This window comes from Tachysurus fulvidraco, chromosome 11 (assembly GCF_022655615.1).
Source record: "Tachysurus fulvidraco isolate hzauxx_2018 chromosome 11, HZAU_PFXX_2.0, whole genome shotgun sequence".
Lineage (NCBI taxonomy): Eukaryota > Metazoa > Chordata > Actinopteri > Siluriformes > Bagridae > Tachysurus > Tachysurus fulvidraco.
This window is the reverse complement of record NC_062528.1, coordinates 7,832,952-7,849,603: the sequence shown is the minus strand read 5'-3', so window position 1 is coordinate 7,849,603 and position 16,652 is coordinate 7,832,952. Positions and strand designations below refer to the sequence as shown.

At 39.3% G+C, this 16,652-nt stretch overlaps 1 protein-coding gene across 2 annotated transcripts; it reads right to left on the bottom strand.

Moving 5' to 3' along the window:
- Nucleotides 1-11,012: 11,012 nt before the first annotated feature.
- On the bottom strand, nucleotides 11,013-14,268 carry nkapd1 (NKAP domain containing 1). 2 transcript variants are annotated; one of them, XM_027173917.2, is made up of 6 exons: nucleotides 14,123-14,268; nucleotides 13,487-13,561; nucleotides 12,871-12,959; nucleotides 12,335-12,487; nucleotides 12,187-12,243; nucleotides 11,013-11,751 (listed from the first exon to the last, which is right to left on the bottom strand). In XM_027173917.2, the coding sequence occupies exons 2-6, from the start codon at nucleotides 13,553-13,555 to the stop codon at nucleotides 11,346-11,348; spliced, it is 774 nt and encodes a 257-aa protein (XP_027029718.1). In that variant the 5' UTR covers nucleotides 13,556-13,561; nucleotides 14,123-14,268; the 3' UTR covers nucleotides 11,013-11,345. The 2 variants fall into 2 exon arrangements, with proteins under 2 accessions (XP_027029718.1, XP_047676163.1); XM_047820207.1 differs by having other exon boundaries at nucleotides 12,871-12,995; nucleotides 14,123-14,160.
- Between the last annotated feature and the right edge of the window lie 2,384 nt (nucleotides 14,269-16,652).

Here is a 16,652-nt window from a genome sequence, read left to right as displayed (position 1 = left end):
TCAGATTTTTTTTACACATAAATTGTACACGATGTATGGGACATCAGGCTATCAGCAGAAATCAAACCCTGGACGTGTGCTTCAAACGTCTGCAAGCATTAATTTTTTCTGAAGCAGAATGCAACAGATACAGCATAACCTTCAACAGACATGATTGAGATAGAAATGATCAGGACCAAATCTTTCTAACACTCTGTGTGATTAATGATTCTCCAGACCATATCAAAGCACATTATCCAAACCCCATTAAATTGTTTATTTATGAGTTGCTGTCCTCATAAGCTGCCTTGTCTCTGTGCTTCATGGAATGAATGTTTGCAAGGAGACTAGAAGAGGACATGCTGAGATGAGGAGGAGGGGGACTGTCAGCTGTAAATAATCAAGGAGCTGGAGGCCAGCGCAAGTGACGTCAAGCATTCCCGTCTCACAACACGTTCCCTCTGATCCACCCGTGCTACCAATGAACCATACACTTCTCTTCCCATGCCTCCCTCATACTTTCCATCCGGACCTTATTAAGGTCAGTGTGCAATTCCTTTATACTCGGTCTCCCCGAGGTCAAGGTGTACCAAGGCCACCACACCCTAGTGTTTGTGTAACATCCAGCTAAGCTCTTTTATCTGCTCTTCCTCTGGTGATTAAATTAAAGCAGTTTGGAGGGGAAACTGTCTGCATTAGAAACCATGTTAAAGTTTTTTGTGCTCCTCTTTTCATACCATGTTGTGAAGCACGAGCGATTGTACTGACTCACATGACACATTTAGTGACTAAAAATAAATAATGCATGGTTGATATTGTTGAAGAGAATATTTTACTGACCATAAGAGCAAAAGATAAGAATTCTCTATATCTATATATCTAATTCTATCTATCTATCTATCTATCTATCTATCTATCTATCTATCTATCTATCTATCTATCTATCTAACTAACTAACTATCTGTCTGTCTGTCTATCTATTTTATTTATAGCACTCTTCTCATTATTTCTGTGGCTACACTTATGTGTAAATGTTCCTCAATGTTCCAGCAATAAAGAGTTTCATATTGATTATTTCATAATGTCTAAGTAGATGAACCTTTCACTTCCCTACTGTGCATGCCTTATTATCTTGAAAAGAACATTTTCTCTCCAAATTAGTCTGTTTGTTGTTCTTTTCTCCTCTAATGCATTACCTTCAGGAGAAAAAAGAGAAAGAAGCCCAGGCAAAGCAATTCTTTCAGCATAGACGTACTTGGAATAATATGACCAAGTAGTTAGTCGTTGTTTGGGGTACCATGGTCCTTTTTTTTAATAATTGCACTGTCCACTACCCAGATGAATATGGGTTCCTTTTTGAGTCTGGTTCCTCTTAAGATTTCTTCCTCATAGCTTCTTTGAGAATTTTTCCTGCCACCATTATTGCTAAATGTATGTATATATATATATGTATATATATATATATATATATATATATATATATATATATATATATATATATATATATATATATATATATATATATATAAAGCTATTTTGCAATTTTAACAGTGTTCATTGCTAAAAGCACTAATAAAAAAATTGAATTGAATTGAGTATACACAGTATATTGCAAGGTATTTACTGAACACTGTTGTAATGTTTATTCTACAGCAGACTGAAAGTTAACACCACTGGTTTTATGAACATAAATAAAATACATCCAACTTCAATCTTTTTAGTTTTGTCAACATTCAGAGACAGGTTGTTGGCTCTACACCAGGCAGTTAGCTGTTGCACCTCCTCTCTGTATGCTGACTCGACGTTTTTGCTGATGAGACCCACCACAGTCGTGTCATCGGCGAACTTGATGATATGGTTCGATCTGTGCATTGCTGCACAGTTGGGAGTCAGCAAGGTGAACTGCAGTGGGCCTAGCACGCAGCCCTGAGAGGTCCAGTGCTCAGTGTGGTGGTGCTTGAGATGCTGTTCCCGATCCGGACTGACTGAGGTCTCCCAGTACAATGAAATGTACAATGAAAACCATGAAAACAAAGACATTTCACCCAGTGAAGATAAAAGGGTGAATTAATCAAGTCAGCAAATTTATACAATATGACTGAAGGCAAAAAGTTAAAGGAGTTTAAATACAAGCTACTTTTGTCAGAAGTATGTTTCCCTTTTCTGATAGCTATGAATAAATTGCCTTTTTTGGCTACACACTCCAGTTTGTACAGCTGCCCAAGCGAACCAACAAATGACATGGACCAAAATCCCACCAAACAGTAAAAGATACCTATTTCTTCCCCTGTCATCCATGTTGCATACATGAGGTGTATAGATGTATAGATATAGATGTTCTCCAAAGGTGTGTATACTTACACAATTAAACAACAGTTTGAAGAAGAACAAGGAACTTGTTTTTCTCTCACCCTTAATTTGTATGTAAGCAACAAATTGTTTAGAAATTTCACACTTGTCTGGGCACCTGGGGCAAAATCCACCTGACGTGATATTTTTCTTTGAGCACGTGGGAAGATGCCTGGGAACACCCAAAACTTTCAGATATTAACCTGGTCACAGGATCAAGCCACAGGCTGCGGATCCTGCTTCACTGCCATGACATCCAATCCTGCAATGGTGTGCTTAGGTATCAGGAAGGATTTTACATAAACCCTTTCTTGGAAGCTAAGAACCCTGAATTATCCAATGAATCTTTTTTTCTGAGAAAGTAATTCTTGTGTTTAGTTTATAATCCACGTAAAAAATATGAAGTATGCTGAAGTAAAATATGAAGTACCATTAGTATCATAAATGTCTATTTTGTTAAAATTTCAGGAACGTTTTTCTTACTTCAAGCCGCTTTTTGCCTCCAGCTTGTTTTTGAATGTAAAATTGGACTGAACTGGGCTAGGGTTAATATTGCAGTTTAGCTGTGGTGTTAACAGCCAAAGATTCATCAACACATAACTTCACCCTGGTTATTCTTAGAAGAATTAAACACATAAATCTTCTTTATACAATATATACAAAAAACTGTGAGTCACCTTAGATTTTTACGTAACTCAACACCATAAAGCAGCCACCATTTATCACCTATAAACAACCTCCAAAAGTGTGTGTTTGGTCTTTCATGCCAGATCATAGAGAACATGTAAGTGCCTGAATGAGACTTTGGCCATGTCATTGTGTTTACACCGACTCTGGAAATGACTCGTTGTGTTTGTTTCTTGATGTGAGTGGGGTGTCATTTAGCAGCACTTACCATAAGTGTAACTGGGTGGGAATAGCTCAGTGACCTCATGCGACCATGTAGACGTGTGAAAATAAAGCGATGGTTTAACAATATGACAGTGCTTTTATAACTCCATTGTAACATTTTAAGGTTTTTTATGTGTGGGACGAAAATTTCACCATTCTTTAGCTTTAAAAAATTGCTAGCAATTAAGAAATGTTGTGTATAATGAAAAGGTATTACAATGTGAAAATTGTATCAAATCACCCACCCTTACTATATTACATAAACTAAAAAAGACCTTGGGTCATGCACCGTCAGTGGTGGCTCATACATAAGGACAGGTGGGGCAGGTGTGGCAGAACTCCATCATGTATATCAGCCATTCAACAAATGTTAGACTTATAGCACAACAAAAATGACATCTTAGCAAGTGAAAATATATTGAATTTAGTCAGATGTAGTGTCTAGTATTTCCTATTACAAGATGACAATTAAATCTACATGTTACATTTCACTTTACTAAGCTTTACATTTTCTTATTTTATTGGCAGATTATTTTATTTCTTTCTAGAAATAAATGCTTAAAATTAACAATCTCTAGTAAAATAGCTAGAACATTCCAAGTTTGGAATTAGTACAAATGTCTAAAAATATAATGTTTGGTTTGTTGCAATATTTTGATAGGAAATACTAGATCCAATATATACAAGATATTTTCACTTTCTAAGAGGCCATTTTTTGTAGTTTAAGAAAGTCTTCATACTTTCAATATTTTGTTTAAATACTATTTACCTCCTGTAAATAACCAACAACATAAGGTTTCTATTATAGATATACAACAATGTTCTGTTGATTTGTTTGCATTTTTAGGTGTGCAATCATGGAACAACAGGCTTACTGCCCCATTTAGCACCACTGAGTTATTATTAGACCTAGTGGGATCTGCTAATAGAGGCCTATTGGGGCACGAACCATGCTGACCCATCCTAGGCTGAGGACCAGTAGACATGACCATTAAGCAAGTAACCATAATTAAATCAGACAATGTGTTTGTGATGAACCTTTTCTGATTTAATGCAGATTCCAACACAAAAGCTTGGGAGGGAAAGTATATTCTTTTCCAGTAACTGATTTTTGATGCTATGTTCATTTCTTGTCTTGTTTTGGGATGTAGTTGGCCCAGAAATTTGGCTGAAACCTAGCATCCCTGGTTAATGGTTTTCACTTTTTGTGTGTCGTCTCACTGGTGATGGGAAACACACCTGATTTTAGACGGAACACAGAGCAAAGAAGGTAAGTACATCTAAAAACCTAGATGTAAAGATTCTAGATTGTAGGCTAGATGTCTCCTAACTGTCTATTTCAGGTTTTTATTAAAAAATAAAACCACACACACACACACACACGCACACACACACACACACACACACACTCAAGCCTCTCTGTATAATTAAGGCTAATTATTGTTGTACAGCTGTATTGTTATACAGCTCAGGGTGTATATTATTGCAAACACATCACTTCAGATGACCGACATGCTGTGCACTTGCAGACTGTGTACTAAATACATTTCTCTAGAACACAAGAGGCTTATTGTATTATGCAAGTCACCTCTCATGAAAGCCTTTATTCCTTATGAAACAGCATAACTACTTGTCATACTCAAAGCAAAGGTCAGTTCTGTGCAGTTACAAAAGCCAGCATGCGAGCATTCTCTGTCAGAATACATGATTTTCCACAACAGATGCAGTTTTTTTTTAACTTCTGAGGTAAAAATAAAACTTTGTCTGTTACAATGTACCCTGTTGGCCTGTTCATTTTGTCTTCTGTCATATGTGCTTCATCTTAGTTCCTTTGTGTCAGTACTGAAGTCCAGACATCTTGTTCTCTTTCCATTTAATTCCCCCACATTTTAAAACGATTCCCCCCATTAACACTGTTATGAACACCTTGCACATCGCAACATGTGCAAATCACCAGACTGTGAAACCGGTGACGTCTGAATTTGTGTCACCTCGTGTTCCCATGGTAACCGTCTGGACTTTGATGGATCACTGGGGCAAAAGCAGGTGAAAGCTTTTTATGATCATTTAACAGGTTTAGAAATGCAGTATACAATACAAGAGTAAATAGTAAATGAACTAATGAACAGAATATATATATATATATATATATATAGACTCTTTCCATATTTTAACCCGATGCTCATATATCTTACATTAATTACACAGTAGAATGGAAGACAAGAAGACATACAGAGAGTAGTTAGAGTTTTTTTTTTACTTAGCCTAATGTACAGAGTATTTTAGAAACTAATGTGGATTTTTATTTTTATATTGTCTCGTCTGACACAGCAAACCCCCCCCCCCAAGACATTTAATTGAAAGATTTAGTGATACCATGAAAAAGTATTTAATTAGCTCAGTTAATTTTTAATTGTACAGCAGTTCAAACAAAGGTCAATTGTTTAAATCATTGCTTATGAGCAAGTCATAAAGGTAAGGAAAAGTTCCCTGAAACCTCGAGAGGAACCAGACTCAACAGGGAAACCATCCTCGTCTGTGTGACAAAACATAGTGCGATTATAAATCATTTACATTCAATAGCTATACAATAAGTTCAGAAATGGAAAGGAACTTCATTCTAGTTATAACATACAGTCTATCGTGTTGAAGTTTAACTGTTGACTGATGAAGACTGTTCATGGCAACTGCAGTCTTAGGTTTCCACCCAAATGCCTTATAGCAAATGAATAATGATCCGCTGGTGGTTAATACTTGCTCGCTTTATCTGGCACACATGACTCTGTGGAATGATGCCGATGATATCATCTATATCTGGTTGCCAAATATCCACAACAGAGCCGTGATAAAACAGAGCTTGAGCAACTTTCAATCCAAAATTGAAACAGCACAGAAGAATTGGTGTATTTGGGCCAATGGCTCTGATGTGTAATGGTCTGGAATCAATTCAATTAATTTCCATAGTATTTATATAATGGTTTGAACAATAGGTTTTGTTCAAAGCAGCTTAGCAGAAATCTAGACCATGGCAAGGTCTGAGTGGTTTGATAAATCACTATTCTGCACTATTCTGTGAGGTCAGACAGTACTGTGTGCTGAAAGAATGTTTAGTATGAGCAGATTGTGAAGATTATGTGAGTCCTGGTTTTGTTATGATTACAGAAGCAGTATACAGTATTAAGGTGAAGTTATCCACCGAAGCAAGAGTAAATCTTTAAGATGTTATTGTGTTCTTTCAGTATCCATGTGGGTTTTTTGTGTGTTCCCAGGTATAGAATTTTTTTAATTTTTTATACACCTTCACTACATACAGTATATTCACTTCACAATTCAGTTGACGCACATATAGTATGTATATATACTGTACACAATTCCCTCTAGGGCTTTTCACAAGAACTTTCTTATTTTTTTATGTAACAATTACAGTTTTTGTATTTTCATTGATCATATAGCATAGGAATACACACTTTTTACACACTAATTATTTCCCATCACTGTATCCATGTGGGACCATCCACAAGACTCTCAAGATTCCTCTGCTAAATAGGTCAAGTTATCATTCACTCTATCATTTCCCCCTAGCAAGAGCATGCTTTATCAAGTACTTTCATTATTTAACAGAATGCTGTGTGAATTAAGGATGATTGAGTCAGACCAGATCAGTTGAAGTGGCACACATTTTAGACTGGACGTTACAATGTGTCACACTTCCTAGTGTTGGTCCACCGTTTTCCCTAAGGTTGCCTATTTTCCAAATTCACATTGGAAGGTCTCTCCTCTCTCTCCCTCTCTCTCTCTCTCTTTATTCTTTATTCTCATCATATTGTGACATGCAAATATTAAATAATAAAAAATATCATGGGTAATTTCTAATTTCTGCATCTCCTGCCCGGGAAAGGCTCCTGATCATGATAGTATATGATACATATTATACATTGTGGATCTATTCTATAAAGTTATATTCACATTGAGTGCCTTATTCTGTTATATATATATATATATATATATATATATATATATATATATATATATATATATATATATATATATATGTATATATATATATATATATGTATATATGTATATATATATATAAATTATTTAGGAATCTGACTCATCATTGCTCTTGGAATTGGGTTTCCGAGAGCTTCAAGACTAAATTGTTTAACCAAAGGGAGCTCACTCTGAGCCCCATGTCACTTTACAGTTTATTTACACCTTCCGCAGTGCTACTAGTGTTGGGATTATGGAGGAGGTTTAAAACAAAAACAGTTCAATCAGTGGTTTATATCCTTATATAACTGGAGTGACAGTTTCATGAAGTGCATTTGAACACTTCAGGCCTAATAAGAAAAACAACAAACCCATTTGAGCAGTAAAGCTTTTCCTCAGAGCAGTGATAATGCATTTGACTAAAAACACTGAACAAAATGATCACACTTCATTAAAGCTGTCTGGGTTTCATTTGATTTGCATCCATCCTAGGATCATGTGATAATCTGCTGTTTTTGTGTTTGCGTGCCAGACACTTCAGAAATGGCCAGTGTTCCTTCCCAATGACACAATGTTCTCTAAGCCTGGATACGTTGTGTTCACGCAGTGATCCGGATAACAAACCGTCACCACACACGACCGCAGCGCGTACAGCACAACACTTTTTACACGCTTGACGTGAGAGCCCAAAAACAAAAATGGGAACATGCACAAAAACCCATACTGTATGGGTCATTTCTGTTCGAATCCAAAAGCTATAGGCACACCAACTTTTTCCAGTGATCTCACGTCTGATGCTATCAGAACTGTCTGGGTGCATAATAACAAACAGCTTTCCAGCACTAATATCTTTCCGAACAAAAAGCAGCTTAAGCAAGTTAAACAACAAATTAAACAGTAAAAAGTGGACGTGTTATTCATTGATTCATTCATTTTCTACCGCTTATCCGGACTTCTAGGGTCACGGAGAGCCTATGCCTATCACAGGCGTCAGCGGGGATCAAGGCAGGATACACCCTGGACGGAGTGCCAACCCATCACAGGGTACAGGACGTGTTATTGTTATTCAAAATAAATTAATCAAAAACAGTGCAACAGCGCCACCTTCTGGATGTTTTCTTCTCCTTTACGCACAAATACTAACTGAACTGAAGGACTAGTCCTATATGAATGCCAACCCGTTGCAGGGCACCCACGCGCGCGCGCACACACACACGCACACGCACACAATCTCACTCTCTCTCACTCACTCAGGCTCTCTCACTCACTCAGGCTCTCACACTCACTCACACACACACAGGCTCTCTCTCACTCACACACACACACAGGCTCTCTCTCACTCACACACACACAGGCTCTCTCTCACTCACACACACACAGGCTCTCTCTCACTCAGGCTCTCTCACACTCACTCACACACACACAGGCTCTCTCTCACTCACACACACACACACACAGGCTCTCTCTCACTCACTCACACACACACAGGCTCTCTCTCACTCAGGCTCTCACACTCACTCACACACACACAGGCTCTCTCTCACTCAGGCTCTCACACTCACTCACACACACACAGGCTCTCTCTCACTCACTCACACACACACAGGCTCTCTCACACTCACTCACACACACACAGGCTCTCTCTCACTCACACACACACACACACACAGGCTCTCTCTCACTTACTCACACACACACAGGCTCTCTCTCACTCACTCACACACACACAGGCTCTCTCTCACTCACTCACACACACACAGGCTCTCTCTCACTCACTCACACACACACACACAGGCTCTCTCTCACTCACTCACACACACACACACAGGCTCTCTCTCACTCACTCACACACACACAGGCTCTCTCTCACTCACTCACACACACACACAGGCTCTCTCTCACTCACTCACACACACACAGGCTCTCTCTCACTCACTCACACACACACAGGCTCTCTCACACTCACTCACTCACACACACACAGGCTCTCTCACACTCACTCACACACACACAGGCTCTCTCTCTCTCACTCAGGCTCTCTCACACTCACTCACACACACACAGGCTCTCTCACACACACACAGGCTCTCTCACACTCACTCACACACACACAGGCTCTCTCACACACACACAGGCTCTCTCACACTCACTCACACACACACAGGCTCTCTCACACTCACTCACACACACACAGGCTCTCTCACACTCACTCACACACACACAGGCTCTCGCACACTCACTCACACACACACAGGCTCTCTCACACTCACTCACACACACACAGGCTCTCTCACACTCACACAGGCTCTCTCACACTCACTCACACACACACAGGCTCTCTCACACACACACAGGCTCTCTCTCACACACACACACAGGCTCTCTCACACTCACTCACACAGGCTCTCTCTCACTCACTCACACACACACAGGCTCTCTCTCGCTCACTCACACACACACAGGCTCTCTCTCGCTCACTCACACACACACAGGCTCTCTCTCGCTCACTCACACACACACAGGCTCTCTCTCGCTCACTCACACACACACAGGCTCTCTCTCGCTCACTCACACACACACAGGCTCTCTCTCACTCACTCACACACACACAGGCTCTCTCTCACTCACTCACACGCACACAGGCTCTCTCTCACTCACTCACACGCACACAGGCTCTCTCTCACTCACTCACACGCACACAGGCTCTCTCTCACTCACTCACACACACACAGGCTCTCTCTCACTCACTCACACACACACACAGGCTCTCTCTCACTCACTCACACACACACAGGCTCTCACTCACTCACTCACTCACACACACAGGCTCTCACTCACTCACTCAGGCTCTCACTCACTCACTCACTCACACACACACACAGGCTCTCACTCACTCACTCACACACACACAGGCTCTCTCTCACTCACTCACACACACACAGGCTCTCACTCACTCACTCACTCACACACACAGGCTCTCACTCACTCACTCACACACACAGGCTCTCACTCACTCAGGCTCTCACTCACTCACACACACACAGGCTCTCACTCACTCACTCACTCACACACACACAGGCTCTCTCTCACTCACTCACTCACTCACACACACAGGCTCTCTCTCACTCACTCACACACACACAGGCTCTCTCTCACTCACTCACACACACACAGGCTCTCTCTCACTCACTCACACACACACAGGCTCTCTCTCACTCACTCACACACACACAGGCTCTCTCTCACTCACTCACACACACACAGGCTCTCTCTCACTCACTCACACACACACAGGCTCTCTCTCACTCACTCACACACACACAGGCTCTCTCTCACTCACTCACACACACACAGGCTCTCTCTCACTCACTCACACACACACACAGGCTCTCTCACTCACTCACACACACACAGGCTCTCTCACTCACTCACACACACACAGGCTCTCACTCACTCACTCACTCACACACACAGGCTCTCACTCACTCACTCACACACACACAGGCTCTCACTCACTCACTCACTCACACACACAGGCTCTCACTCACTCACTCACTCACTCACTCACACACACACAGGCTCTCACTCACTCACTCACTCACACACACAGGCTCTCACTCACTCACTCACTCACACACACACAGGCTCTCTCTCACTCACGTTTTTAAAAAATATATAAATATAAAAAGACAGGAAGCCAAACTGAGGAATTCTGGAGCTGTGAGTCACTAATGTTCCACACTGTGTCACTGCTATCACACTCAGTATACAGCTGAAATAACAATAAAAGTACAGACTGATTCATTGCATCCACAATGCTCTTGGGCATACCTTTATCTTCCATTTGGGAGTAAAATACCTGAGTTTTGGTTTAAAAAAATAGTTTCATCAAAATGTATACAAAAACTAGAAAGCATATACAAGCACATCCAAATCATTAAAATGTTATAAAATCATGTGTATTACATCATTTAAAAAAGTTCCATCAAGTATCCAGTTGGTGAGGTATGAAGCTCAGACAGCACATAATTATATAATAATCTGAGATATGTGACAGTGTGAACGATGCAATAATGAACTGCTGTTTTGTTTTAAACACAACAGACTGAATGAACAGCGAGGATGAAGGTGCATCAGTTGTCAGAGCTTTCCTCTGATTTTTCTTCATTCGCTGCTTTCCAGTTTTTCCTTTTTTTTCTTTCAGGCTCTGCTTGTGTGTCTATTATAGTCTGACGCCTTTTCCTATGTGTCCTTTCTCCTGCTCTGTCCGATTCACTGTCGTCAGTGCTGCGGTCCTCTTCAGTCGTTTTGTGTTTGTGCGCCTTTTTCCTGCGGTGTTTGCTTTTGCCGCTTTTCCTCTTCAGCTTCCTTTTGGCGCCTTCTGTCGGGCTGCTGTCTGACTCCGAGTCTGACCCTTCAGTCCTCTGCTTCTTTTTCTTTTTCTTCTTCTTTCTCTTTGAGGATTTCTTGGTTTTCTTTTGTTTCTCGGTAGACAGTTTGTCCTTGCCGTTTCTTCTGTGTTTCACATCGTCTGTCTCTCTGGGTTGAGAAAAGGTTTAAGAAATGTTGAGATAAAAGCACATTTCAACTGACTTCAAACATACTGTTAGGAATGTGGGAGAAAAGAGAAAAATGGTTATATACAGTCATACAGCTTATCAGTACTAATAATTATTAAAATAAATAATTAAAATTTCAGACTCAGATCTAAAAAAAATAATACTGAGTTGAAAATGATCCTGATATATGCTCAAAAAGGCATCATTTCATTTAATTAGATTTGAAATGCTTTTAGAAAAATGTTATTCAAAAACAAATAAATAACAGCACAAAATACATACCAATATCTAAGATTAAACTCCCCGGAATTAATCCAGTGTTGATTTATTATTATTATTATTAATACATTTATTTATTAAACCCAAAAAAGAAGCTGCATACCAGTGAGCGGAAATAAGACATTTTGTCTCTTACCGATGTGATTGTTGAAACTCCTCTGGATAAAGTTCCTTAAACCCACTGTGACCCCATCTGATGAAGTCAAATCAAATGACAATATGTTAATTACACAATTCCTATCATCCAAATAAGTTGCAGTGAATAACTAGGCATAGCCACTGACCTGTCTGGATCATTGGCCTCAAATTCATAGAGTTTTCGTGTCCAGTAACGCGCCTCTCGTTCGTCTCGCTCAGAAAGACATTCCTTATCCCCGAGCCTGCCACGTGCTGATCCTTCTGACTCTTTCAGATACCGGTCACAGTGCATGCTGCTTCTGTATATAAAAAAACAAAACAGGACAATCAGGGATCTGCTGAAATTCAAGTCAAGAATAGCTGCCGCAGTACATAATGAACCAAAACAACCTTTCTCCAGGACCATGAAGCTACATAAAACAACACAGAGCTAAGGGCAGAAATTAAGTTGTCCTAGACACATAAAGTGTATTAAACACTACAGTACAAATCGACAAAGTGCCGACCAGTGTGTATACTGTATATTATAAAATACGTTGTGCAAAAATATAGGGTCAACAAGAGGGTTCTTGCAAACATACATACACTAACAGTATAGTTCAGTTCAGCTCTGACTGTCGAGGAGTCTGATATTTTGAGGTGTGTTCACAGAGTCTAGTGAGAAACAAAGTGGTCTTTGTACCTTGTGTTCCAGCTGTTCTTTGATTCCCGAGGAGACGGAGTGTGGAGCTCCATGTCCCTCAGCTTCCACATCTCTGACTCCTCCTGTATCTGCAGTCATACACCACACAACAAAGGAATAAGAAACTGTACATATGTGAAAGTTTGTGTGATTAAAGGTTTAAAATATATTTATTAAAATTCATTTTACACTAGAAAAAGTTATGAAAACATGCTTTAACAACTGAAATCATCTCCCCGTCCCCTTGTACGTAGCACAAGTGAGACTGCAGCTTTATTGCAAAAACAAATCTCTTCTGTAAGTCGTGTGGATATCCCATTAATGTAAAATGTTTGTTTGTGGAATCCATGTAACTGGTATGAATATGACTGGATGTTTAGGTAAGAAATTAAGCACAACATCTGATCAAGCATCTGATTTTTTTATAGGCTCAATAAAAGAAATAAATGAAGCGCGAAGTCAGAGGAATTAAAAAGGAACAAATACAAATTCCTTAAAACGATTCATAAATGACACGCTGTCATTTTTTCAGACTTTCTCGTCTAGTGTTATTTTAAAGCAAATTCAAAGAAAAGAAAAAAACAATAGAAATAAAAGTCCAGAGTTTATGACTTACTTTGTTGTGTGCGTCTGTGTGCCTGATGACATTGCGAAGCAGCACTTTACCCATAGGAACCTTCGCCATGATCCCCTGCAATTAGAAAAAGCACCATAACCTCATTATAGATAGACAGATAGATAGATAGATAGATAGATAGATAGATAGATAGATAGATAGATAGATAGACAGATGGATAGATACACAGATAGATGGACAGGAAGATACACGGATAAAGATAAAGAAATAGATGGACAGAGAGATAGATAGATGGACAGAGAGATAGATAGATGGACAGAGAGATAGATAGATGGACAGATAGTCAAACAGACAGATATATAGATAGATACATACACAAATATAAAATAATATAAACATTATTAAAAGTAATCCAATAAAATGTTATTATTCGGTATGATTTGGTTACATTTATTTAAATTCTGGATTTGACCAAAGTGTGCACGAGCCATCAAATGTAACGTACTTAGGACTGCAGCTAGGTTCTTATTTGCTAACAGCTAACATGCTAACAAGCTCTTTGGCTATTTGTCTAAATAAACTCCATTCTTTACGCACGTATTTAAATATCATAGAAAACATGACACAGTATTTATTAAACAGAAAGAACTATATAGGTGTCTTTGTGTCTTTTACCTTTACACGGAGTTAGAAACCACCTTTGCGGTTCAACACAAACTTCGTCTATTCCTCCTTCTTCTTCTTCTTCTTCTTCTTTTCTGCTCTAGTTGCGGTTGACTCACGAAGTTTGAGACAAAATGGCGCCATCTGCTGTACCGGAGTTAGTACTTTTAGTATCTTCAAATGTCTTTTATAAAATGTGCTTTGTTGTCTGATTGTCAGTTACCGATAATTCAATAAATATCACCAGATAAAAAGTAACTAGTACTAGAACTAGTAGTTTTTATAAATAGTAATTTAGAATACTTTTTTGTAATTTGTAATCTTTCCACCACTGGTTCACCATTAGCAGTAGTAGTACAAATTGTGTTGGATGTATTTCCTGAAATATAAATACCGCTGAACACCAAATTCAATTTCACCAACACCAATTGCCATCTGAACCTTTCTTACAAAAAATACAAAAAGATCTTAACCTAGTTTGTCTGCATTTGTTTCATACAATTTTTAATTAAACATTGCCTTTGTTATTGCAACCTTTACAGGTCCTGATGCAACGAAGCAGCCTTAAACCTTGATGCTTCTTCCATCTGTCTTAAAGGCATTAAATATATTTCTTGAAAAGTATGTGAACATTTGCTCTCAGTAGCTGGTTTGACTCCCTTAACCAATAACTATAACCAAATAATCTTTGGTAACCAATGATCAGTTGTGCACAAGGGGTTGGAGAAATTTTGGCCCGATCTTCCATGTCCTTCCATGACCCTTCCTTTGCATTAATTCTGGATGTTGATCTAGCCATTTTAAAATGTTTATTTTTTCCTGTTTTTCCTGTTATGCTATAGACCTACTTGTGCACTTCGGATTGTTTTCTTGCTGTATGAGCCACTTATGGTTAAGCTTTAGTTCATGGACAGATACCCTGCCTTGTGTAATTTTATAATAATCATAAGCTGCCCTGAGGCCAGGGCAATAAAGCTGTCGCAGACCTGCTTTAGTTGGGAAGAGGTTTTTATTTTGGGATGCAGTGTTTGGTTTTAGTTTTAGTTGCCAAAAAAAAATCTATTTTGGATTCATCTGTCCACAGAAGATTCTTCTAATAAGCTTCTGGGTTATCCATGTGGGCTTGAGCAAAATTCAAATTGCCAGCAGTGTTCATTTTGTAGACTAGTGGATCGGAATCTCCTTTAACAGAGGCATGGCAGACTTCCTTAAACGTGTGCAGTGAAGATCCGACCGCATGCTCATGAATCCTGGGAGGGTCTGTTAAATGCATGTCTGATTGCCAGCCAATTGATTTAAATGCATGATTTACATTACCAATTTATATTCACTAACTTTTTGTCAGGAAAAATATACTATAATGTCAGATAATTTTGCTCAATAAAAAGATGAAAAAACATTTTTTAAATGAAAAAATGCAGAAAGTTGCAGTCAGAATGAGAGGGTTAACATGGAGAGGCAGATAAAGCAACAAGGATAGAGAAGTGAGGGAAGCAACACAGAGAAGAGATGGCTAAAGTTAGTTGACACTTGAAATAAAAGCAAAAAATAATCAGAAGTGATACATTTCTTGCAGATATTAAATAAATCCTTTTGAAAGATGTAAGACAGTGTTTGAGTGTGTGCTCTTCTGCTCTTTAAACTGTAAGTCATTTGATCATACCACCATTCACCATCTCCTCAGGCCCAAGAAGGATGTTACAGAGGTCCACCGCCTATGACATTATACATCATGCATGAGGACCCAAGAGAATTCTCCATACTGCATTTGGCTCTGGAAAAGATTTTGTCTGATGATGCTATAAAATTCAAGTTCCAGATCCTCTTGGACCAAAAAGTGATTTTGCTGCCCCCTATAGTAATTGTAGGTAATCACACACATACACCCAATATAGGCCCTTATACAGGTATATGTGCACCCCTATGATCTAAAGCAGACTGCTTTCTTGATATTGGCCATCACAAAACAGGTGGCATTCATTGCTTTATTTTGGAGGTCCAGTCACTTGTAGGTATGTTGGAACAGCTGGATCTTACAGGCATGAGATTGGGCTTCTGTCAAACTGCCTTTTGACCTCAGAGCTCACAACAGATTCACATTCCAACACTCACTGGCTTTGCAGAATGGCTGATGGTGAACATGAAAGTTCAGGAGAACAAAGGTGGACAACAGCAAGTCAAAAATGCACTTAAGATTCAACTAAGAATGTGAAAGTTGATTATGTTAATGATCATGCCTCTTGAAGCTCAACAGTCTGAGGTAAAATCCTTGCCTTCCATATGTCTGTCAGGACTCAGCCTTAGTGTAATCTCATCCTTTGATAAGTTTTTGCCATTGTTCCTGTTTTGTGTACTATTATTTTTTAAAATCCTATTTATTTGAAGCTATCCTTGATATGGGTCTGTCTTCCTCCTCCCGCATGTGACAAAATGATTCTCGGCCCTTCAGCTCGGCTGTGGACATCGCTCAGCCCCTCTGCTCGGCTGTGGACGTTGCTCGGCCCTCCTGCTCAGCTATGGATGTGGTTCGGCCTTTTTGCGT

Bases quoted from the DNA above. Each gene is read 5' to 3' on its own strand.
- nkapd1 (XM_027173917.2), bottom strand. From the start codon at position 13,555: ATGGCGAAGGTTCCTATGGGTAAAGTGCTGCTTCGCAATGTCATCAGG. The intron at 12,488-12,870 runs GTACAAAGACCA...TTTTATATACAG, and splicing joins AAGAACAGCTGGAACACAAG to AAGCAGCATGCACTGTGACC. The intron at 12,244-12,334 runs GTCAGTGGCTAT...TGACTTCATCAG, and splicing joins GAGGCCAATGATCCAGACAG to ATGGGGTCACAGTGGGTTTA.